Source organism: Artemia franciscana, chromosome 9 (genome assembly GCF_032884065.1).
Source record: "Artemia franciscana chromosome 9, ASM3288406v1, whole genome shotgun sequence".
NCBI lineage: Eukaryota > Metazoa > Arthropoda > Branchiopoda > Anostraca > Artemiidae > Artemia > Artemia franciscana.
Genome location: NC_088871.1, coordinates 12557639 through 12583848, shown reverse-complemented (window position 1 = coordinate 12583848; position 26210 = coordinate 12557639). Strand labels below are relative to the sequence as shown.

The 26210-nt window shown below is 35.4% G+C and overlaps 4 protein-coding genes and 1 non-coding gene across 5 annotated transcripts in view; 3 read left to right on the top strand and 2 right to left on the bottom strand.

Annotated features, from left to right (window-relative positions):
* Window positions 1-2973, top strand: part of LOC136031014 (uncharacterized) — a 36163-nt gene extending 33190 nt beyond the window's left edge. The window contains exon 3 of the transcript XR_010618413.1: window positions 1852-2973. The gene's annotated coding sequence lies outside the window, so the exon portion shown is untranslated. The remainder of the gene's footprint in view (window positions 1-1851) is intronic.
* The window catches only part of LOC136031015 (calcium/calmodulin-dependent protein kinase type 1-like), a 43741-nt gene extending 29685 nt beyond the window's left edge, over window positions 1-14056 (bottom strand). The window contains exons 1-2 of the mRNA XM_065710187.1: window positions 13988-14056; window positions 3998-4124 (exon numbers count right to left, since the gene is read on the bottom strand). Coding sequence (XP_065566259.1) covers window positions 3998-4113 — 116 coding nt within the window. The 5' untranslated portion in view covers window positions 4114-4124; window positions 13988-14056. The remainder of the gene's footprint in view (window positions 1-3997; window positions 4125-13987) is intronic.
* On the top strand, window positions 9988-10416 carry LOC136030760 (uncharacterized). The gene has a single exon (XM_065709801.1). It carries the CDS (start codon window positions 9988-9990, stop codon window positions 10414-10416), a length of 429 nt encoding a protein of 142 aa, XP_065565873.1.
* Window positions 14057-20279: 6223 nt separating the features above from the next.
* Window positions 20280-20352, top strand: Trnav-cac (transfer RNA valine (anticodon CAC)). The gene has a single exon. It is a non-coding gene; the product is annotated as a tRNA-Val (tRNA).
* Window positions 20353-23830: 3478 nt separating this feature from the next.
* LOC136031013 (protein krasavietz-like) overlaps window positions 23831-26210 on the bottom strand; it is a 37631-nt gene continuing 35251 nt past the window's right edge. The window contains exon 9 of the mRNA XM_065710185.1: window positions 23831-24210. Within this exon, the coding sequence (XP_065566257.1) occupies window positions 24182-24210 (29 nt within the window). The 3' untranslated portion in view covers window positions 23831-24181. The remainder of the gene's footprint in view (window positions 24211-26210) is intronic.

Below are 26210 nucleotides of genomic sequence, written 5' to 3'. Positions count from 1 at the left end.
ATTTCAATTGAAATTTCAAACTAAAGATATACAACGTATTTTGTTTTCTGTGGTTCCATTGCAACTGAACCCTCGTGTAGCTGAACGCTCGTGCATCTGAACCCCCATTTCGTGCATCGTGCATCTGAGCCTGCACCCCAATCCTATTCAAACTGAACCATCATGCATCTCAACCCTCAATAAATTCAATATCCGTGCAACTCAACCACATTCAACTCAACCACCGTTTAATTCAACCCTCATGCATCTAAACCACCATTTATTTAAACCCTCAATCCACTCAACTTCCACGCAATTTAACCCTCATTTAACTAAACCCGTTTAATTAAACCTGTTTGCATCCCCCATTCAAATCAGCCCTATTCAACCCTAATCCCCCTCTTAAAAATAATAATTTATGCGCCTATCCTATATATTTGAAAATAAGCGAAATTTTTCATGTCCAGGGTCCGAACAATTGCAGGTCATGGTTGCAGCAATAAGTCCAGTTGAAGGAGGGTTTAATTGAACCAGGATTCAGTCAAATAGGGTTGAGTTGCAAACCACGAGGCTTGGGGTTCAGTTACACGCACATCTTTTTCTGTCAATGGCAGTATTCTCCCCTACAAAATCAAGGAAACAAATGGAAACTATGGCTTTTAGCGTTCCCCCCTCCTTCGCAATTTTGATTTGTGTTTTACTCCCATCTAGCCAAGAATTTACTGGTATACATCTTTCAGGAAATAACTGTTTAAGGCCAGCTTGAGCATTCAAAATAGTGAAAATAGTGTTTTAAGTCACCTTAGGAAATGAAATACAGGCTAGATTAAATTTGAAAAATGTCCAGTCGAAATTATTGCTTGATTTACATCTTAAACCCTTAATTTCCATTGCTAAAGCGAGCTTTAACACAACTTTCATTGTCTTTCAGCAAATAGATCAACCTTCTCCTATTGATTACCTCTTATACAGAATTATATTACAGGTTACATTAATTGTCTACAAGGAATTAGGGGAAACTAATAGCTCTCCCTCTCTCTCTCTCTCTATTTCTAATGAGGAAATAATGTAGGCTGTATCCAAACAACACCAAAGGGATTCAAAACACTTATCTCTATTCTGTACAACTAGGAACTATCGGATGTCATAATAGTATCCGAGGTTTAATGCCTTTGAGCATGTTCAGGATACAATAAAAAGTTAAAAGTATTAGATAGAAATTAAATTTCTCGTTCCTCTTAACTTACTTGACTTAAATCCTGTCCGTCCTTAAAGATCGTATTGGTTCTTTTTTCTTCGTGATGGTGTGGATATGCCAACTGTGTCCCTTGCGGTCTTCTGCTAGACAGAGCAGGTTCAAGAGGGGTGAGGCGCTAAGGTATCTTTCCACCTTTTTGAGGAAGGCCAAAAGGGCGAGAACCATAAATTTGGCTTTCAAAGATTATATTCGGGAGACTGGGCTGACTTACCCGTTGAACGTGACTGATCCGTCGAGGTCGCTGGAGGTAGGGATTATTTGTTGGATTTTAAGGCAGTCAAGGAGTTCGACACTTGAGATTCTATCCAGTTAGGTGGTCCTAGAGATTTGGAGGAGGCATTTAGTTTCAAATGCTGTGGGTAGACAATAGTCACCCACTTTCAGCGTCCGAGTTTCACAAGAGTAGATTACAATGGGTGATCAAAGTAACAAAACGTCATGAATCAAGACATAGGGATAGATTCTTAGCTACGCCATAAGGATACAAGGATTTTGGGACTAGAACTCACAAGGCCGAGCTGCTGTTTTATATCTTTCGAGTAGTTGTTGTTGCTGGTGAACAGATTACCAAGGTAGTGGAACTTGTCAACCCACTGAATACTTTCTCTATTTAGTTTCAGGTCTGGTTTAATTGTACCCAGCAGCATTTGTGAGCAGCAAGCAGCCTTTGCTTTGGATTCATTTATTACATCGTTCCAGAAGAGTGGGAGTGGATTGATAACTGGAAGGGCCAAAGATTAACGTCGAAAGAAATTTAATATCGATTTTTTTTTTTAAAAAGCTTAACAATCTTTTTTAACGAATTACCATCAAATTGGTAAAGACGAAGATAAATGACCGGTTTAACGAGTATAACGAGCATGAGCTCTTGTGTAGGGATATTGGTGGAATTTTTAAAGGGAAAAGGCGCACGAGGAAGAGAGGCATTAGCTAATAAATCGTTCGAGGTTTGCAGTTAATTCGTATTGAAGTTGAATTAAACATGAATTAATTACAGTTTCCAATGAGAATCCACACTTTGTTTCAACTTTCAGGAAAGATATATCAGATGAGATTATGTCCTTTTATAGTAATTAATACCATTACAGATGTTACTATTAACAATTATTCATAAAAGGAAAACATAAATACCGTTAAAAATGAACACTTGAACCAAATTGAAAAAAATACAATGGTACTCTACAGAAAAAAAACTGCATTAGTTTCAGAGTTCATCTATTTTCATATTTACAAAACAACATCCAGGTAATGAACAACCACACTAATAATCATGGCAACTTGACCAATTTTCAGGAAATTGATTATCTTTATGTCTGCGAGGGAGGATATTTTAAGAATGGAAAAAAGAAAGGGCTGAAGGAATTAAGAACAAAGGGAAAGAGGACATCAAAAGAGATAGAAGTAGCAATTGGTAGCTATTTAAACTATTAATTAATGTAGTCAATTTAGTTTTGTGTTCTACATCTTTTATTTTATTTTAACTATATTTTCTTTTCTTCTCCTTTTTGCTCTACTCTCTGTGAGCAAGTGATATTTTTTTTTCTGAGTAAGCGATTCGTTTTTCTTTCCCCTTTTTTACATACAAAAGAGCCTTTGAGGGAATAGTAAAATGGAATATTGTATTTGTACTTCATGATGAATAAATCTTATCTTATACGAAAAGTTGCGAAATTTAAGAAGAAAGGAGGGACTTTAGGTATGAAAGAGAATTTTATCTACATATAGCCACAGCAGTACAGTTGCAAGTAAAGATGAGAAGATTAGAGATTCTCATTGGGATCAACCACAGACCCTTAAATCTGATGTTGTCAAACAGCTAAAATATACAAAAGAGAAATAGGGGCATCTAAACTTTTTATCATCGACCCTTATGCTAAAAGGGGGCAGAGTGCCAAATCCCAGCCACAACTGGTTGGAATTAAGAGCTATGTTCAAAATTGTGCAGTCAGGAAACATTGAGCTTCATAGACAACCAGAAACCAAAAGGGCTCTCGGTCCATCTAATTGAAAATGCCAAAAATCATCTACCCTGGAATTCTCAGAACATATATATTACTCATTTAGTTTTTTATAACATTGAAAAACTACACATTGCTCAAATATTCACTAATTTTTGCATATAAATTTAAATTATCAATTTGAAATTAATCATTATCAATTAATCATTATAATTAATTAATTATAAATTAATCAATTTGGAATTTGCACAAAATATTTATTTCCTTTCAAATGTATAGAACTCCAACCAGCAAGTCATTTATTGACTCCCAATTCAAAATATTTGCTCCAATAATACTGATTGCTTTAAAAATTAAGAATTGACGATTTAAAAGTCTTATTTACTTAGGTATCAGTTTTTTCTTCGTTTGATGCTATGGAAGGAAAAGAAACAGTCGTGGAAATAGTGATTCTTTTAAAACAGAAAAATTAATCTGAAAGTCATAAATATATTTATTCAAAGAAATTGCTGATGAACCATTTATCCATAGCATGGTACTATAGGGCCTTGGCTTGCTATCCATTTGAGATTTGTTTTTAATTCCCAAGTTTTTGTCTTATTTTTCATTTTTTTGCAAACATTCTTTTTATTCCTATTTTCTGAAATCTTTGATTTCAATAGTACTCATTGCAATATAAAGTCACATAGGGTCAACATGCTGGGGAATACTCACTCCCCATCCTACCCTATTTGTTATGGTTACCTTCCACAAAATATCGGAAAAAGCAAGAGATATTAAAAATACAGAATAAAATCCTTACGTTCCCAATAAGTCCTTTAACTGAAATTTTTCACTGACGCATGGTTTACTTGGCTCATCTTTCTTAACAGATTTCCTAGACGTATCTTTTTCCTTACTTCGCCCAAAAAGTGGCATTATCGTCAAAGCTACATGGAAAGAAGAGAAACATAAACAGTTACACCAGAAAAAATTACCAAGTAAACGCATGGTTTACTTGGCTCATTTTTCTTAACAGATTTCCTAGACGTATCTTTTTCCTTACTTCGCCCAAAAAGTGGCATTATCGTCAAAGCTACATGGAAAGAAGAGAAACATAAACAGTTACACCAGAAAAAATTACCAAGTAAACGCATGGTTTACTTGGCTCATCTTTCTTAACAGATTTCCTAGACGTATCTTTTTCCTTACTTCGCCCAAAAAGTGGCATTATCGTCAAAGCTACATGGAAAGAAGAGAAACATAAACAGTTACACCAGAAAAAATTACCAAGTAAACGCATGGTTTACTTGGCTCATCTTTCTTAACAGATTTCTTAGACGTATCTTTTTCCTTACTTCGCCCAAAAAGTGGCATTATCGTCAAAGCTACATGGAAAGGAGAGAAACATAAACAGTTACACCAGAAAAATTCTGCTTCTTCTTTAAAGCAATGATGAACACCCTAAAGAAAATGATCTACTAGACCTTGGATAGTTAATGCCAACCACAATAGCTCTTCCACAGACAATTTCAAGAATGTGAAAAATTCTGGTGCTTTTTATAAGTCATTGCATAAGAAGGAAACAAGGTATATAAGTTGTGGATGTATTGTTTAAAAATAAAACCTGTCAGAAAAAAAGAGTAAATAAATAAGGTTAAATTAACATCACAATTATATATAGGCTACCCAATTCGACCTTTTTATTAGTTATAAAGATAAAAATTTATGCTAAACTGAAAAACTGAAAAACGAATTGAAACATAGCGCATGCTTTGTTCTTGTGATGACAGAAGAAAAAAATTTACTTTTACTAATTTTAGAAAAAAATTACCTTTTTATTAGTTATAAAGATAAAAATTTATGCTAAACTGAAAAGGATAACACAAGAAACAAAATTAAGCCAATCAAAACTGGCCAAACGGGAAGTGAATAAACAGCATTTAAAGAATGGGGCTTAATACTGTGTATGATTTGTTCAATTTTATTTTTATTGTATACTAAAGGCAAAGACAAATCAATAATGCTAACTTACAGCCATATATCAAATATTTGATAGTAACACACTCTAAGTAAAGAGCAACCCATAATAATAGTAGCCAAAACTAAAAAAAAACATAGCTTTTACAATGGTATATATGCATATGTTAAGAGAAATTGGCTTACATAATGATTCAAATACATAAAATAAAGTTATCTACCATATGTTTATAGGTATGAGAACATTTGCATAATCCCCCCTAAAAAAAAAAGAAAAATATCACCAAAAAAAGGGGGACTGGGTGAAAATTAAAAAGTAATATCCAGCATGCCCAAGATCCTATATACGGAGTGTAGAATTCGTAAGATCAAATACAAGAACTGATGCCTTTTTTTACTGAGAAGCTTTATGAAAGATCTGTTTTTCATTTTTTTTTCAGGGGTGATCGTATCAATTCAGTGGTCCTAGAATGTTGCGAGAGGGCTTATTCTAACGGAAATGAAAAGTTCTAGTGCCCTTTTTAAGTGACCAAAAAATCGGAGGGCACCTGGGCCCCCTCCCACGCTAATTATTTTCCCAAAGTCAACGGATCATAATTCTGAGATAGCCATTTTATTCAGCGTAGTCGAAAAACCTTGTACCTATGTCTTTGGGGACCACTTACTCCCCCACAGTCCCCATGGGAGGGGCTAAAAGTTACAAACTTTGACCAGTGCTTGCATATAGTAATGGTTGTCGGGAAGTGTACAAACGTTTTCAGGGGGATTTTTTGGTTGGGGGAGGGGTTGAGGAGAGGGGGATATGTTGGGGGAACTTTCCATCGAGGAAATTGTCATGGGGGAAGAAAATTTCCATGAAGGGAGTGCAGGATTTTCTAGCATTATTAAAAAAAAATAAATAGGAAGAAGTTTTCAACTGGAAGTAAAGAGCAGCATTAAAACTTAAAACGAACAGAAATTATTACGCATATGAGGGGCTTGCTTCCTCCTAATACTTCGCTCTTTACGCTAAAGTATTTTTAGTAATTTCAACTATTTATTCTATGGCTTTTGTGATTCAGGGGTCATTCTTAATGAATTGGGACGAAATTTAAGCTTTAGTGCAAAGAGCGAGGTACTGACGAGGAGGTGAGCCCCCTAATATATGTAATAAAAACATGAGAATACAAAAGTTCGTTACGTAAGCTAATTTATAAGTTACGCATATCTTTTACTAATAAAAACATTCGTAAAAAATCAAAAGCTCTAGTTGCCTTTTTAAGTAACCAAAAAAATCGGAGGGCAACTAGGCTTCCTCCCCCACTAATATTTTCTCAAAATCATTCAACTATGAGAAAGCCACTTAGCCAAAAAAAAAAAATGCAAATTTCGTTTTAATTATTCCTCTGCGGAGAGCCAAAATCAAAACATGCATTGATTCAATAACGTTCAGAAATTAAACAAAAAAAAACAAGTTTTTTTTTAACTGAAAGTAAGGAGCGACATTAAAACTTAAAACGAACAGAAATTACTTCGTATATGAAAGGGGCTGCTTCCTCACCAACGTCCCGTTCTTTACGCTAAAGTTTTTTACTGTTTTAAAAAGTAGAGTTGAGAGAAAGAGCCAAACTTTAGCGTAAAGAGCGGGACGATGATGGGGAAGCAGCCCCTTTCATATACGAAGTAATTTCTGTTCGTTTTAAGTTTTAATGTTGCTCCTTACTTTCAGTTAAAAAAACTTGTTTTTTTTTTTACTTAATTCTAAAAAAAACTAAAATTGGAATGAATAATCAACCTGAATTTAAAACAAATATATATTTTGAAAATAATAATAATACTACCCCTCCCCCCCCCAAAAAAAAAACAAACTCTAAAGGCCAAAGCATCATTTGTACTTTACTGAAAGCCATATATATCTTAGACAGTGTGTCAGCATGTCAACACAAAAAAAAAGAAAATTATGGTAATAACCAAGGTTACAGGGAAGAAAAGATGTTTCTTGTTAGATTGATACATTTATGACTGCACACTATTTAAAAAACAAATATCAAAACTTTACTATTTGATTCTATTTTCATGCAAAATAATGGATATTGCAAAATCTTGGATATGATTCCCAAATAAAACTCTATAACGAATTTTAGTGTTTAAATTGGTTAAAAAAAAAAAAACTTCAAACAAATTTTCAAAGCAATCTGTTTAATTTATTGAAACATTATTTGGAATTGGTGAATTAATAGATAATTTATCAATTGATATTCTACACATTTAAAAGAAGTGCATTTAAAAAGAAGAGAGTATGAATAAAAATTTACTGCATATTTGACCAATGAAAGCGAATTGATAGTTAAAAACAGTGATGGAATTCCTAGAAGTTCCTAGATTTTCCTAGATTTTTCTGAAAAAATACTTTTTTTTCAGAAAAATGCAATTGACACCCAGAGTGTCAATTGCATTTTTCTGAAAAAAAAAAAGTATATTTAAACAGTCTCCTATTGTTATAACATTAAAAATACAAAAATTTTGTATAAATCCTCTTTAGAGGATTTACGGCAGTAACATTCCTATTAGTATTTGATGCAGTTTTTGTTTGTCAAGTATCAAGCCAACTGAAAAAATTAAATTCTACTGCCAGTTTTTGGGCGGCTGTGATCTCAAACTAAATTGTTTTTGTGTCTGAAGACTACCTTAGTATAGGAACTTATTGGCATTAGTTTCAAGTTAAGATAAAAAATGTTTTTGGCCCTGTTCTGGGGTGAACCAATTTTGTTCTCAATTTTTGTTGTGCAGGACTGCTCCTCCATCTTTTTTTTTATATTAAGTCCCCCTTGGCTTAGGAACTTATGGCAGTAAATTTCAAACTGGTCAAGAACAATGCACTTTTTGGCCCATTTCTAGGCACCCCTCCCTTTAAACAATACGTTTGGCTCCTTAACCCAGGCATTGACTCTTAAAAGTCTGAAGCCAATTGGAAGAAACAACCATTTTTGGTTGTTTCTTCTGAATGGTCACCTGGACCGTTTTTGGTTGCTAATTTCAAGGGCCCCAAGGCTCCAACTAAATAAAAATGTTGGCCCTTCATGTGGTGAACAAAATTTGTTGTTCATTTATTTATTTATTTTTTTTAGTGTTGGGATTTCTACATCACAAGAAAATATGCTTCAAGGCAACCAGAAACTTTTTTTTAGCCCATTAGGCATTTTCAGTGGCCTTCACCAACAAACAAACTTTTTACCATTTCCTTAGCCAATTTTTTTTTTTAAGCTTTAAGCTCTTCAGAATAAGCTTTTTCGTCCTTTACTGGGCCCCATGTTTTTTTTGCGTTTGGATCCCAATACCCCGAGGACTCAAGGATACAAGTTTCAATCTAGAAAGAAAAAATTTTTTGCCCTTTTTAAGGACCCATTTTTCATTCCAGGCACCATGTTGCCAATCAACTTGTTTATATTCCTCTTGACCCAAAGACTCCCAGCTGAAAGTTTCTAACTGGTGAAGTGAAAAACATTTTTTGCCCAATTCTTGGCCCCCAAACACCCTCCTCCTCCCCAGCAAATAATGTGATCCTCTTAGCTTAGAGACTGATATTGATTGGACCTGAACCCCAGGCCTTATTTTTACTCTGTAATTCAAATTAAGGTAAAATTCTAGAAGAGAGGATGTTGTTCATCTTGAAAGATAGTTGAGGTAGGAGCATGAAAACTTTCAAAAGTAGATTCAGAGCCTAGTTTATACTCTAGGAAGATATTAAAGGCAGATGTCTCATTGTTTAACATCCTTTCCACAATCCTTCACCATTATGAAGTTTGGCTCAGAAAAGTAGTCTTATGCCAAGGTTACACTAGATGAGGGGCTTTCCAATACCTTGGAAAGCAATTAAGTTATATACTAAAACTTCTAGGAATAAATCCAAAGCATAAATTATGTTCTAACAAAGTATTTTTCAAGTTCCTACCTCTGCTCATTTACTACTTCTAATACTTCAAAGGGTGTATAAAAGACAGATCTATGCTGGTTTTAACTTTTTCTTCCCAAAAAAGTTCCTTTAATTTTGGCTTTAGTTGTATAGGAGTACTTGCTGTAGCCATTCTTTGTCAAGATTGTGCTCAAATAAACCTGTCAAATCAGCCACCACTATATATTCAGAGAGTTGATTCTACAAGTTTGTTACTTGCTTGCTGAAGAAATGGCTTCTTTCTTGGATTGAGGAGCACTTCTTGGAATGCCCTCTTGTCAAAGAATATTTTAGGGGGGAGGAATAAGAGCAGAGATAATATTTCAGGAAATAATTGTGTGGGCTATAATCATGTCAACCCACTTGCCTCTAGTATTTGAGAGTAGGAAGCTTCAAGTGATATAAATGATCTTTGTGTGGTATGTGTTTGAGGCCTTTGAACATTTTTGCTGTTCTTTATTGTACTCTTTCTAGTATTGCTTTGTCATTCCTGAAATAGGGCGATGCCAGGGACATTCCAAACTCTAGGTAGGGGTGAACTAGTGCCTTGCAGAGCTCCATAAACATACTTGGGCATCTGTTGGAGATAGTCCTTTTGATCATTCCAAGAGATTGGTGGGCAGACGACAGTACAGATTTTGCATGACTGCTGAACTTAAGTTGACAATCAACTATGACTCCATGATCTTTTTACAAATCAGAATTTTTAAACAAAGCTGATGCTTAAAACACATTCAGTGGGCTTCATTTGTGCCATAGATCAATTTCTGAAAGTTAAACTTGTATAACACAAGAATGGTCCCACATCATCAAGGGTTAGTGTCCATTTCAGGGGAAGGTGGGAGGTAGATTTTTTAAAACATCTTCCTGTGGCATAATTTCCTCTAGTGTTTAAAAGCAAAATGATGCTATATGCTGATGATTCTAAGGTAATTGGTCCAGCTAGCACTCTTGAGGATATTTTCGAACTTCAGAAAGACCTTGATCTCCTTAGCATGTGGGCAAACTCTTGGCTACTCACTTTCAATGTGTCAAAATACCATGTTCTACACTTTGGACATAAGAATATCAATACAACTTACTCTCTTTATGGTCATTCCCTTTCTACAATGGAAGAACATGACCTAAGAGTAATAGTTGATGAGCATCTTAAGTTTAGCACTCATGCAAAGAAGGCAGTAGCATCAGCTAGCTCATCACTAGGGCTCATAAAAAGAACAATTTCCTCCTGTTCTTCTAAACTTCTGAACCTTTTGTTCAAAGGACTTGTTTGGCCAAGACTGGAGACAGGTATGGTCCTTGCATTCCCCTTTTTCAAAAAAAGATGTTAAAATTCTTGAAGATGTCCAGAGAAGAACCACTAAGATGGTGAGTGGACTGCATGAACTCCCTTACCCTACAAGGCTATGCAAACTGAAACTTCCAACTCTGGTTTATAGAAGAAGACAGGCCATTCTGGTTCATAAACTTATTAATTTAAAGGCACTTCCTGATCTTCTTCCTCTGGTGTCTCAGGACTCTTGCACAAGGGAACATAACTTACAGTTATCCAGACATTACTCTTCAAAGTGGGAATGCACCCATTTTCTGACAAACCGTGTTGCCAACCTCTGGAACAAATTGCTACCACATACTATTGCTGCCCAAACCACAAACAGCTTTAAGAACCATCTTGACAGCAAATAGTCAACAAAATAATGGAAGTATAACTAGGAGGCACTCAAACCAGCAACATCAAACCACTAGTCAAGTGTACATATTCAACTATATGTCATGTATTGTCAACTCAGAAGTTTCTACAAGGAAAAATCCTTAGATTGCTCCAAACTGCAATTTAAGGTAAATAATTTAGATCCTGGATCCATTCCTGAAAGTTTTATTCCCTCTTTCCAAAATGACAAAATTTCCCTATCTAGAGTTTTACCCAGCCTTGCATCAAGAGTACCCCCTAATTTTGGCTATATGTCTATTCCTGAAAGTTTCATTCATCCAAACTTAACTTATTAATTAGCCAGTTATGATTAATGATAGAACAAAATCAAATAGGAAAAAGGAAAAATACAATCAGGTTCTCTATTCAATGCTCTTTCTGAATATAATAATTACTGCATCACAGCCCCCCCCCCCTGCTTCAATGGAGGCAAATATAGCCCATGATAATTTTAAAAAGTTTACTCTTTTTACTGTTTTCACCACTATATTTTGTGTTTATTTCTCCTCAAGTTTGTTTATAATGCCAAATAAAGCAAATTTGAGAAAAAGACAAGCAAATCAGTAAGTGTCTGTATATCAAGGGTTATATCTGGTCCTATTAGGGACTTGGACAACACTGTGATAGCAGCAACTATCATAGTTAGAATGGGGACTGAATGGAGAATCTGAGTTAAGTTTATTGATTTTTACACAATTCTATTAGCTAATAGATGATTATACTACCTGATTAATACTGATTTTAAATATACTGCTCACTGCCCTTCTTAATACAATTACTATTTTTTATTCTCAGACTGGCTTTATTTAGACCAACTATAGATGAGAAAAAGAGGGAAAAAATAATGCACTAGTTTTCAATAGCATACCTCTCTTCTTCTTGCTGCTTGTTCATTGTTTGCACAGTACATTTGTAATGGAATCTGGTATGCATTTACCCAGACTGTTACCTAGTAGCCTACACCTTAACCAACTAGCCAAGAAACATTTATAGGCCTATTCAAGAAAGGCCTATTTTTTAAACACTAGTGTTTCTGTCACCCCTCCCCCCTCTCTACATTACTAAGAATATATACATGTTCACCAGGGAGAGGGGTGTATTGCCTGAGTAACAACCATTAGCCTATGTTAATATAGAGCATAAAATAAGGAGTCTAATGGTACAACTTTTATTTTATATTTGTTTATAGCCTAAGGCCATTAAGAGGAGGGAGTGGGCTGGTAGACAAAACCATGAAAAAGAGCAGAAATTAACAATCTAATAGCAATGTCTCTCTTGTTGCTCTAGCATGTCTCTTTCTGGAGGACTACTATTCATGGCTAATATTGCACAGTCCATATTTCTGACCTCCACATAAAGTGAACATACAACTCAATCCCTTTTTTTATGCTCTTTCCAAATAGTAAAAATCACTTTTAGAACAAATTCAGTTTTAAGCTTTTTATAGACCATTAAAGATAATAGCTTTTTTACTTATTTTAGACATGGTCTATATACCTCTGTTCGAGAAACTTGTTAAAATTGGTTAACCTGTAAATATAATCACCAGCAACAAAATCGAGAATAAAAAAAACAATGGGAAATATAGGAATTTGGTAAAATTCTAGTCAATTGACTTCTTGCTATCTTGGAAAGGGTTTAGGTTAGGAAAATGAAACTTTCAGAGATAAGTCTACAGGCTAAAGTATGTCCCAGGAAGGTATTTTAAAGTACTCACCTTCACTCCTTCTCCCTCTAGAGGGCCCTGAAATTTGCCTAAATGACAGGTCTATACCTATTGAAATTTTGACAAAACAATATTTTACCTTAATTTTTAGTTACCAGTTTAATTTTAGTTACCTTTAGTTCTGAAAATGCAGTTCCTGTTATTTCAATAGAATTTTGAGCCATATCAATGTTTTTTTTTCAGAATTTAAGAAATGTATTTGCATATCTTTAAAACCTTATAAAATGGAATTGAGCAAAGTTATGAAGCTGAAAACAATTTTGTTGTACTTCAATTAAGCAGAAGATCTATTTTGCAACCATTTCACTTTTATAACACACATATTTTAAAGGTCATCAAAGGTCAGGGTCCTCTAGAGGGAGAAAGAGTGGAGGTAGTTGCTTCAAAATACCTTCCCAGGACATACTTTAGTCTGTAGATTTATTCCTGAAAGTTTCATTTTCCTAACTTAAACCCTTTCTGAGATAGCAAGAAGTCAATTAACTAGAATTTTACCAGGAATTTTTCTGCAATTCAACTGTTTGTTAACATTTTAGCTAACAGGTAGTTTTTGAACAGCAAAAACACATTTGTTAGCCTCTAACTATTTTAGCAAACAGTTTTTAATTGGATGGAAGAAACACTAGTGTTTCAAAAATTGTTAGCAAGCAGTTTTTTGCTTGAATGGCAGAAAACCCCCTAATATAATGGGGAATATATATTTGGGTAAGGTTAGGTTAAAACTGAATTTGTGTCCAAAAGTGGTTAGGCTACTAGCCTACATTCAGAAATAGCATAAAAAAAGCATTAATTGATACATTCACTTTATTTGTAGGTCAGAAATGTGGACTGCTCAGTATTTACCCTATTTTAACCTTGGTAAACTTCTTAACCTTGGTAAAATTCTTTACTAGGCTATGCCTATAGTCAAATTAGGTGAATTAAACTCTCAGGAATGTATCATGGGCCTTAAGAGATCTCCTGGGAAGATATTTTGAAGCATCTACCTCTACTCCTTGACCTGTGATGATCATTTACAATCTGTGCATAACAAAGTGAAAAACATTGCAAAATAGATCTTCTGCTCAAATGAGGTAGGCTACCAAAAAAGCATTTTGAATATCATAATTTTGCTTAATTCCAATTTACAAGGTTTGATATAAGCAAAAGTTTTTTTTGTCAGAAATCAGATAGGTAGGCTATAGACAAACCATGTATGAAATGTTTTATTCTATTGAAATCAGAAAAGGGTAGACATAGTAGCTAAGCAATACCTACCCAGATAGACACATATTTTAGACCTTTTCTGGTTTTTTCTACAATTAGCCATGACTTGATGCCCGCAACTATTCCATTTTGATTCAAAGGACTCACTTTAATTCCCTAGAACTCATCACTGTAAGTTTCGTTTACTGAAATCAACTACATTTCAAGATAGCAAGAAGTCCCTAACTTGAATTTTACCAAAGATACTTAGTTTACTTACTATATAAAACAAATCACATAAAATGATTCAGTCCAGTCGCTATATAGGTCAACCAGTTCTCCATTCGAAAAATGGAGCAGCAATATGCTGTTTCTTCCAAAAATTATGATTTTCAAATATTTGAGGGCACCTCAACCGCAAGGTCCAAGCGTGATGCACTACGGAGGCAACTAAGCAAGGTCCACTACGGAGGCAACGTCCTTGTGCAATTGCGTCGGTATTTTTTTTTATCTCGAGGTAGGGTTTTCTTAAGTTTTTTTCTTGAGATAGGTTGACAAACCAAGCTGTAGCAAAGAAGGCAGATTACAAACCATAGTTTTGTTTTCTGCTTGGCAAACAGTCAGCCAAAACACTAACAAACATTTAAAGCATCAACAGCTCAAAATATTCATACAAAGATTAACCTTTTTCTTCATCACAAATGCAGAGAATTTTTAAGCAATGATTTAACTTTGTGATCGTATTACATAAAGTATATAAATATGAAAGCGTAGTTGTTTTTTTTTTACAGGGGAAAGCTATCGGTGAATATTCCTGACAGTAATCTTCATTATACATACTTGTTTTGATTTATTTTACAGCGTTCGATAAGATGTCCATATTTAATGTTAGTAGATGGCTGCTACACAGAGTAACAAATATCTTGCTCTAGGGAAACTTCTGTCAAAGGCCTACTTGAAAAATCAGCCCTGCCTTCCATGAAAAGTAACTTGCGATGTTCATGGTTGTCAAAAAAAATAACCAGAAGCATGCGATTAAAACTGTACGGAAAAGCCTATAGCTGCAAATTCTTCAGAGCGTTAAGCCCCTTCATACCAAAATATCTTCTTCGATCCCGCTTTACATACTAAAGACAGTCGGAATAAGACCTCATGGCTTGAATTAATTAAGTTGAAACTTTCACAACCATAAATTTCTTTTGAAAAAAAATAGGGACAAAATAGATCTCTATATGCAGTTTTTTTTATAGGAACAGATGCCAAATTAAGAAAAAGAAAAGTGTGTAAAAATTAGCAAAAAGCAAGTTAAAACGTATGACAGCAAACAGCTTCAAAGGGTGTGGTGTTCCTTTCAATCTTTAAATGTCTTTGCCAATCAAAAGATTGTTAATGTCGGAATATCCAAGAGAGGAGACTTTAACCAAACCAAGAAGAGTTGGTTATCATCTTGTTTGTCTTTAAAACAAATAGTACACATACCCACCCACTCTTTGGGGGGCATATTGGACCTTATACTCACAAATTGTGATGATTTTTACTCCCCTCCCTTTTTTCTTGGTCCCGTTGGCATGTCAGACCACAACGCAATTTTTTGGAAAGCAAGAGAGTCTTTACCAAAGCCCAAACTATCCCGTGTCACTGTTCGTCCTTGTACGGAGTCGGCCATCTGTGAATATGGTCGATGGATTGGCACATATGACTTCCCCGAAGTGTACAATACCGGGCTCTTGGAAACTAAGGTATTCGATTTCAATGCCACGTTATACAGTCAATACCTAAAGATCTTTACAACAAAATCATTTGTTGTTAGTGAATACGACAAACTGTGGATATCTCCAGCTATTAAATCACTAATAAAAGAGAGGTCTCGCCTCTACTCCCGTGGTGATATAATCAACGGCAAGAAATTGCGAAATCAAATAGTCTCTTTGGTAAAGAAAGCCAAAGCTCGGTATGGTCGTTAAACCATGCACTCCCAATTACTTACTTCAGACCCCAAACGTGGCACAACGCTGTGAAAAAAGTGGCCGGCCAAGCTTTTGACAGCAGTGTAATGATCAGCAATGATGGTGGGTCCTTAATCAGTGCAGAAGAAGTGAGTGAATTCTTTACCAAGATCTGTAATACCTATCCAACTATTACGGCTCATGAAAAGTCCACCATACTTGAAAAATGTGAGCCTGAGAACAACATAATAGTCAGTGAGTTTGATGTTTACACGGAATTACGGAAGATCAAACCGAATACATCTTCATACCCTGGTGAATTACCTGCCAAACTGCTACGTGAATATACAGCCTTCATAGCATTACCACTGCCCAGCCTCATTAACGAGTGTTTTGCTTCTGGCTTTTTCCCGTCACAGTGGAAAAGGGCCTATATTAGAATTATTCCAAAAAAGCACGCCCCTAGTGCATGCGACGATCTCCGCCCGATCTCACTTACACCTTGTTTGGCAAAAGTAACTGAGGCCTTTATACTCAAGTTTCTTCTGAAACAAATTCATGGGCATATTGATAAATTCCAGTACGGTGGACTCCCCAAGTGTAGTACTAAAATCTACCTAGTACGGATGTTTGACTGCGTCCTCCAATGGCTTGAAAAGGGTAGCTGTTTCGTCGACATTTGCGCGGTGGATTTCCGAAAGGCCTTTGACCTAATCCGCCACCGGACTGCAGGCATGAATCTCCAGGAAATGGGGGCCGAACGACGCACCCTTGGCCTTGTACTTGACTTCTTAACTGGCCAAAAACAAAAAGTCTTTGCACTCCACGAAAACGATTCGGATTCATCATGGTCAGATACTTCTTGCGGGGCCCCACAAGGCACAAAATTAGCTGGAATAATTTTCCTGGCTGTAATTAATTCCCTGCTTAACCATCACGACGACCGTTACAAGTTTGTAGATGATCTGTCCATAGTGCTCGCTTACCTGGTCGAAAACACTATCATAACAAAGCAGTTTTCAGACCAGTTATTTGATCAGCTAAAGACCGAATGCTCAAGTCATGATCTTACCATTAACGTAGCCAAGTCGAAGATAATTCGTTGCAAGCCTCTGAAGCGGAATATAGATATGCCTCTAGTCCCTTTCCCGATTGTGAACGAAATAAAAATCTTAGGAGCAACTTTCACTAGTGACTGTAGTTTCAGTGCCCATATTAATTTAACCGTCCACAAGGCTAATGCAAGCCTTCAGACACTTACCAAAATGAGGCGTTTTGGGTGTGATACTGAAAGTCTTCTCCATGCCTACACGTGTTATGTTCGCCCGTTGCTCGAGTACGCGTGCCCGGTGTGGGGTCCATCTGCTATCCACCCAGCGTACCTATTACGCGACATAGAGTGCGTCCAGAAAAGAGCAACAAGGATTATACTCCGAGACCGTGGCATACCCTATGATCAAGCCCTCGCTAAATTAAATTTATCTCCACTTAAAGTCCGGCTTGAACACCTTATTCACCAATTTGGAAAATTCATCCTAGCCAATAAGAGCCACCGATCACTACTACTCGAACCAGCCCCTCCCAATAGCCGAACTCGGTTACAAAATAAACTTGTACCCCCTAAAGTACGAACCAATCGATACGCCAACTCATTTGTGCCTTTCTTCACATCAGTTTTTAATGCTGAGTTGTAGTGTGTGATTTTTGTTTAAATGTATGATTTTTGTGAAAAAACTGAATTTAGCTATGCTACGATAGTTTTTAAATATACCGATCTCTCTCTCTCTCTCTCTCTCTCTCTCTCTCTCTCTCTCTCTCTCTCTCTCTCTCTCTCTCTCTCTCTCTCAGAAAGTATTGCCAAATCTAACTAAGCAATTTTTCTAATTTATTTTCATAGTTCAACAAAGGAACACTAACGAAAGTGTGACGTTACGTTAATAGCTTCATAAATTTGAAACAACCAAATATATCAGTGAATATTATCTGTAAATACTATCAATTAAAAATTGCTGCTTTCAGGAATGAATAGACACAAGTTCTGTCCAGGGGGAAGAAATATTTTTTATTTATTTTGATGTCCTTCGTATTTATAGATTCCGATTTGGCTGTGTCCTAAAGAATCTTCAAAGATATTGGGAGCGTTATACGGGCAAAATTCAGAATTTGATACAAAATCACTCGACTTGGTTAAAACTAGGTCTTTTGTTTAAAGAGTCTTAAACAATGTTGGCTTAATCACATGCTGAAATTACAAGATTTTCATCAACAGCAGATAGAAAACTTTGCTCCCTATTATTCCTCAGAAGCTTCCGTGCAAAGATTTTGCCAGTCTATCTTTTTGCATTCAAATCACCAACTACTGGGACTGGACATCTTTTTTAAACAAATCACGAAAACACTAAAGCTCATCATTTAAAGAAGGACCTCTATAAAATGCAACCAAACGAATTATCTTCCTAGGGCCAGTAACATGTGCATCAAGACAAAAATACTTATTAAATCAAGGCACCTAAAATGCCGCTATGTCCTTTATATGGCTTAAAATTTTACAGCAATGACATAAATTGTATTTTCAAAACCAAAGCCAAGAAGAAAGAGATTGAAAAGTCAATTTTTTTTTTAAATTCCAACATGTATAGATCAGTCTATTCAGCCATCTTCTAAGCACGTTAATCTTTCCTTCCTCTTGCCTATTTTACTTTCCGCTCTCATAATCTCAATTTACTTTAAAAAGAAAACATTTTTGTGCAATAAGAAGGGAGCTCTTGCCTCACAGCACCTCTATTCAGGCTTAGGCCAAATGAAAGGAGATAAGACATTAATGTCAAAACCAATAACGAGATAATCAATAACACAACCAAATGGACTATTTAAACAAGAAATGCCCCGACCCAAGAGAATATTCCTAACAGATAATCATAAAACTGGTCACGTTAATCTAGCCATTGCAAGCTGATTCTTTTACTGTGCTCAATTTTCAAGATAAGGTGAGGCTTCTAATTTTCTAAAAAATTTTGCCAGATTTTTCCTCTTTTGCAGTTAGTCTTAAATGGTGATTTTAATTCACAAATATTTTTCGAATTTAGACTTTTTTTTATTCAAACAACAGGTCATAGGTATTCATATTTTCAATGCCTCGTCTGGTGATCAAAAACGCAACTATGAAGAGTCAGAAATATCCCATAGTCTTTTATTTTTCAGTTGAGTTAAACAAAAGTTTAATTAATTCAGCAAAAACCAGTTCACTTTTCATGCTCCCAGGGCCTTTTGCATTGGCCCGAGGATAACTCGGTGGTTATAATTAAAAATGCGACATATGCCATTTTGGTCAAAAATGAGTTATGTATGTGTCATGGATAAACTCAGCCTGAGGAATCAATGCTGCAGTCAGAATTGTCCTGTTCGTACGGTTACGACGGTAAAGAGACTTACGCCTCTAAGTGGTGAATGTCTCTTATTTATCAGGTCTTGTTGCAATTCAGAATGAACGAAGAGAATTATCTTTTGGAGGTGTAACATGGGGATCTGGCATGTGTCTCCTTTTTATGTCAAGAAAAAAGGAGACATACGCCATACAATGGAATAATTTTGAAATCGCTCAGAATACTTGAACTTAATGTATAACACTGAAAAGAGAATAACAAGTTGGTTTAGAAAATATTTCCTTTATCTCCATTAGCTTCATCCTTCAGAGCAACTACAACCGACTATTTTTATTCCTTTTTTTTTACCCAAGTGAAAATTACAAAAATTGCATGTGTCACACTTTTAATTATCACAGAAACTGGTGCCTCTGGCACTAGGATTTCAGGCTCTAAGACAATCGTTCAGGTTCCTATTATTTTAACAAGACGACATTTTCATTGTAAATGTTTAGTTAGCCTATGGCATAAGAGTCCTGTCAGGTTCTATCAGGAATAGAATTCCGATCGGAAGTTACATTTTACTTCATTCTACGGAAGTGATGTGGTCACAAAGGGGAATCTTCTACCAGCAATATTGTGCATTAATACATTTCCTTGTCCCTCAGAATACATGAATTAGTTTGTTGACGATTTCTCCAGTTTTCTGAATTTTCCTTTTTTTTGAAGATGAAATTTCCATGCTAATTGTTTAGTTCTAACAAGAATAGAATTTGACCCGGGAGCCTGATTTTACGTCATCCTATGTGGAAGATGTCATTATGCAGGCGGATACCCGTTTCGCTTCAATTTCCGAATCCATTTGAAAAGCCTGTTTTCCCTGCCAACAACGATTTAATTATAAGTAAATTCATTTCTTACCTCCCTAATTTTTTAAAGACGGTATATTTCTGATAGTTCTTTAGGCAGTTAGACCATCAAAAATAGAGTCTAAAGCTAGTTTCAAACAGAAATCGAATTTCGCCTTGGGAAAGTATCGTCGCGTAGACGAATATTCGGTTCGCTTACATTCCGAATCACGCTTGAAAAATTCATTGCTCCTGCCAGCAATATTTCTAAGTTACTACAAAACAGCGGCTATAAAACTCTTCTTTAATAGCTGTTGTAGGAGAAGGGGAATTGAAGTTCAAGTCCCTCTTTAGTAACGGTAAATACTGGATCAAAAGCCGAAGTCAAAGAGCAAAAACTTTAGTAAATAAACTAAGTTCTCGTAGTGTAGTGGTTATCACGTGTGCTTCACACGCACAAGGTCCCCGGTTCGAACCCGGGCGAGAACATTTTTAGTTACCATGGTGGCTAAGACTCTCTAGTATGGGGTAGCGCAGCAGACTTGACCTTGGATTGGTAATTAGATAAAAAAACAAGTTTTTAACTGAAAGTAAGGAGCGACATTAAAACTTAAAACGAACAGAAATTATTCCGTGTATGAAAGGGGTTGTCCCCTCCTCAACACCCCACTCTTTACGCTAAAGTTTGACTCTTTGTCACAACTCTACTTTTTAAAACAATGAAGAAAAGCGTAAAGAGCGAGGCGTTGAGGAGGGGACGGCCCCTTTCATATACGGAATAATTTCGGTTCGTTTTAAATGCCGCTCCTTACTTGCAGTTAAAAAAAAACTTGTAGTTTTATTTAATTTCTGAACGTTTTTGAATTAATGCATGTTTTGATTTTGGCTCACCGCATATGAATAAATAAAACAAAATTTGCATGTTATTTTTTTTGCTAAATGGCTTTCTCATAGTTCTGATAAAAAAGGGGGTCTAGAGGAGGGCTAGTTGCCCTCCAATTTTTGGTTACTTAAAAATGCAACTAGATTTTTTATTTTTTCTTTTTTTAAGAACGTTTTTGTTAGTAATAAAGAAACGTACCTTACGAACTAACTTACGTAACAAATTTTTATATTTGTGTATTTTTATTCCGTATATGAGGGGGTTCGCCCCCTCGTCAATACCTCGGTCTTTACACTAGAGCTTGAATTTTGTCACAAATCTTTAAGAACGACCCCTGAATCACAAAGGCCGTGGAATAAATATTTAAAATTACTAAAAATACTTTAGCGTAAATAGCAAGGTATTGTGGAGGAGACGAACCCTCTTATATACGTAATATCTTATGTTCGTTTTAAGTTTCAATGCTGCTCATTACTTCCAGTTGAAAAAAATTATTTAATTTATCATTGTTTTTTTTTAAATAATGCTAGAAAATCCTGCGCCCCCTTCATGGAAATTCTCCTCCCTTATGAAAAATTCCTCCATGGAAAGATCCTCCTACATAACCCCCGCTCCTCACCTAACGCAAAAAAGTCTCCCTGAAAACGTCTATACACTTCACAATAACCATTACTATCTGTAAACAATGGTCGAAGTTTGTAACTAGCAATCCCTCCCCCAGAGACTGTTGGGGATTGAGTGTTCCCAAAGACATATCTATTAGGTTTACGACTAAGTTAAACAGAATGGCTATCTCAAAATTTTGATCGTGACTTGGGGCCTAGGTGCCCTCCAATTTTTTGACCACTTAAAAAGAGCACTATAACTCTTAATTTCCGTTAGAATGAGCCTCCTCTCAAGACATTCCAGGACCACTGGGGTCGATACGATCATCCCGGAAAAACAAAAAAACAAATAAACACGCATCCTTGATCTGTCTTCTGGCAAAAAATACAAATTCCACATTTTTGTAGACAGGAGCTTAAAACTTCTACAGTGGGGATCTCTGATACGGTGAATCTGATGGTGTGATTTTCGTTAAGTGTGATTGGTTTAGAGGGTGTTTCCGCCTCCTTTCTAAAATAAGGCAAATTTTCTCAGGCTCGTAACTTCTGATGGGTAAGACTAAACTTGATGAAACTTATATATTTAAAATCAGCATTAAAATGCAATTCTTTTGGTGTAACTACTGCTACTACTACTACCAATATCTCATTACAGCACCAAGTCGCCTGAGGCCAACATAGCTACACACGCTCCTCCTCCAACCTAATCTATGCAAGGCCTCTTTACACCCTCCCAGGAAGTTCCCATTTCCTTTAAATCTTTATTTATAACATCCTCCTAACCCAGACAAGGACGACCTGCTTTCCGTGTAGCCCCAAACGGTTGGCCAAAAAGAAAACTCTTCGGCAATCTGTCATCCTTCATCCGCAGAACGTGGCCTAGTCATCTCAACCTTTCTTTCATTATAGCCGTAGAGCGGGATTGAACCACTTTTTCGTACAGCCTACTGTTTGAAATACAGTCAGTCAGCCGGGTACCCAGAACAATCCGTAGGCAATTTCTCTGGAAAACAACTAGTAAGTTTTCGTCTGCTTTTCGGAGCACCCATGCTTCAGAGCCATATTTGACCACTGTCGTCACTGTACCTTCCAATATTCTAATCTTGGTTTGCAGACTTGTCTTCCTATTCTTCCAAACTTTTTTTTACTGTGAAAAAGACTTTGGTGTAACTATTGGCAACAAAATTCCGTTTTTAGAGTTTCGGTTACTATTAAGCCGGGTCGCTCCTTATTACAGTTCGTGACCACGAACTGTTTGATACGGGACCTAGAGATCGAAACCGGCTATAGCAACACACGGCAGACGGCGGGACTCTAGTAGTCAAGAAGCGTCCCAAATCCGATTGCTTACTTTAGCGTCAATCCTGGGCGCCAATGGTGGCGCCATTGATAGATCTCTGCTCAGCAATATGAGAGACAGTTTGATTCTAGCTACCGCAAGGACCATTATTGTCAAGAAGCGTCATTAATCTATAGACTAGCAGTAATGTAGTTAAAACAGCTACAACAAATAAAAGAAGTTCCCCCCAGAATATTTCTCAGCTTTTGCCCTTTAAAGCATTTATCCATTCTCAAATACTCTCTTAACATTATTTCTTAAGACAGATATTTAAGGACCCTCCCACATCGCAAGCTGAAAATTTTTGCATGAATGATTTGATTGAGGTGTTTTGATTTTAGAATGACATTACGGTGAACTTTGTCTATTAAATTGTAACTGAACACAAATTGGAAGCTTTTTTTTTAACCTTAAGTTTATTCAAAAAAATAAGTTTTTTGCCAATTTATAATTTCATTATTGTTTTTATTACTTTACCATTATTTATATTTTGTTGAGTATATTAATTATATAAGTTTATTTTTAAAAATATTTTTAAATAGTGATTTTATTTTAAAGAGTAATTGAATGCATCTTGGATCTTGTCATAGCACGATACTATTCAATTCCGAAATTATGTAGATATCTCTTATACTTTCAGCAAAAATAACTTTTTTTTAAGTTTTTCGGCGAAAAAAAACTTAATTAATAAAATAAGCTTCAGTCTGGACAAGGTTTAAATAAGTCTATTTCATCCACTGTTTAATTAAGGAATCCATCTTCGGGTTCACACCGAAAAAATAAATAAAAATTGATTAGGCAATTGCACTAAGGAGCAATTTTGATCGCCGTAATGGTGGTATAGGATTGTCACGTGCATGAATGAAATCACTGTTGCCTAGACTAAACTGTCGAATAAGACATTTTTTCAACTAAATAAATTGCTTGACATAGCAACTAAAATTACAAGTAAACCAATGTGACAAGCGAACATCTGTTTGAACCAAAAGGATACGGCATTAGACTTTACAGTCCCTACCGGCGGTGCTGATCTTCGTTCCTTGGCCCCTCAGCCAGGAAGTGCAATGGGGGGTTTGAATCAAGTTTGTGTTTGGACCAAGAGTAACACTAATTTGAAACCTAATAGAAATATAAGTAAAATTCCATTCCACTCATCACAGAGCGACTGTATTTCATATTCATCGGAAAAACTACAAAAAGTCAACCACACCTAGATCACATGACGCTGGAAATAAAAATTGAAAACTCTCCGCACAAAAGAAAACACCAGTTTTCAAGATACAGATCAGCCCATTATTCAATACACTTCAATCTTAAAAACTAAAAAAGAGTAATGAATCGTAAAAATCTCCTTATTTAGGAATCACTTATTGCTAGAACTAAAAGAAATTAATAAGCATAAATTAACTCGTAGATTAATAATGAAACAAAATATACGAGATGCCTTGGTCGCAATGCTTGTCGTACATTTCCTAATCTGTATTCTTCATTTTATTCCTCGTCTTCGCCCGATTCCGACTCTGAAAAAAAAGGGAAGAAGAATAGTATATATACGTATATACATATATTTATATCAACTTAAAGAGTTTACAAAGCAGAAACCAAATGAACAGAATGTACACAACATGCACTTAAAGAGTAAATGGAAAACATAGATAATATCTTAATAAACATACTATGGAAAGACTGCTACAAACAGCTTGATCATAAAAAAAAAGTTAAATCCATACGAATGGAATGTACAAAAAAATGTAGATAAAAAAAACCGTAAGAGATATACTAAGGGAAGATTGCCACAAACAACCTAAGAGTTGGCGAGAGCAGAATCAGTATACAAATAATACGTACATAAAAAACAAAGAAAATACCTTAATAAACACACCCAGACGGGTATAGAAAACTTTAAGGCGATAAAGGCATTAAAGAATCGGCTCAACTTGTCCATTATAACTTTTTTAGTTTGCGAGGCCAAACTATTTGGAATTAAATGAGCTGTCTTGCCATAGCTTGTAGAGCTTGGATGAGAGATCCGAATAAGCGATAAAAAATAAAAGCCGATACCTCCTTTCCCTTAAATCTTAGATTTTTCTTTTATTTTCACCGTTTTGTACCGCATTAGAGGTATTCAGTTTTAGTGAAAGTTACATCATCAGTAAGTACGAATTTGATTTTTTCAGTTTAAAGGAGTAGAATTTTATTTCAAAATTCCGGAAAGGACAGCCCCTAAAAATGTCCAAAAACATCTGCTTGATAAACTTTAAGTGTCAGCTCAAAGGAAATGCCATTTGAGCAATTTAACAGCTTCGGGAGCTCACTCTGGTGCTGACTGCTTTGACTGTAAACTTTGCCGACACAGGGGATGTATTATTTATGCTGCAGGTACATTATGGAAATGGCACTTTGCTTAACAATTAGTAAAAGATGATATTAAAAAAAAACAACAAACTAATATATTGTTAGCTTTCCGAACTATTAACAATTCAAAATCTCCTGTCAAGTTTTACTAGAAGTTTAAGGAAACATCATTTCAGTAATTTGGCAGTAGTAATTTGTAAAGTAATTTGGGAGTTGCGAGTTCACAAAGTGGAATATACACGATTAGAATGTATATAACAAGTATACATAAAAATAACCTTAACAAACATTCTAAAGGAACGATTACATCAAAACTTGAATTTTTCCTTATTTGGAATCACTATGCACAGCTGGTTCTTATTGTTACCAAAACTTAGTTTTTTAGAATTTCGGTTATTATAGTTGTACAGTACAACAAGTACATAATTATAATTATAATAATTATACAGTACAATAAGTACATAATTATATTGTACAGTACAATTATAAGTACAAGTTGCTCTATAGTTACAGTTCTTTACTAAGATTCGTTACCTTAAAGTTCGTTAAGTCTATTAGATTTTAGCACTGGAACATCTTGTAATGAATTATGTCTAGACTGTCAAGGGTCATAGAATATAGATGGCGTTTCAATGTATATTGCTCCGACCAATACAGCTTATTGTAATTAAATGCAACTACTAATTGAACAAGCGCAATTATTATGCCAAATCGGATATCCTTTAAACAGCAAAATTAATTTTGCGCAAAGAATTTAAGAATTTAAAAACATGGTTAAAATCTAGTGATCTAGATTTCCTTCTATGTACACCTATGGTATTCCTGCTATACCATAAACTATAGTTGAAACATAATAAAACCCATCAGAGTTAAAAACTCTGCAACTCCATAGCACCTATTAAGGAAAGTTCTAAAAGAATGTTTTTTTTAATATATCCTGGTACATAAATAGATCAAGAGTTTTCTACATAGAAAAGAACGAGTAGTGGCCCATCGAGCTCCGACGCACAATAGGCAAATAATTAATTAAATAGGTTTCAATGTGCACTATTAAAAGCAATTCATTAATTGCAATTGCCTATTGAAAACCAAAAATTAACTGCAATCAGCTTATTGGACACGGCGACTGTATGAATATGCACCATACTGCCATCTAGTATTACCA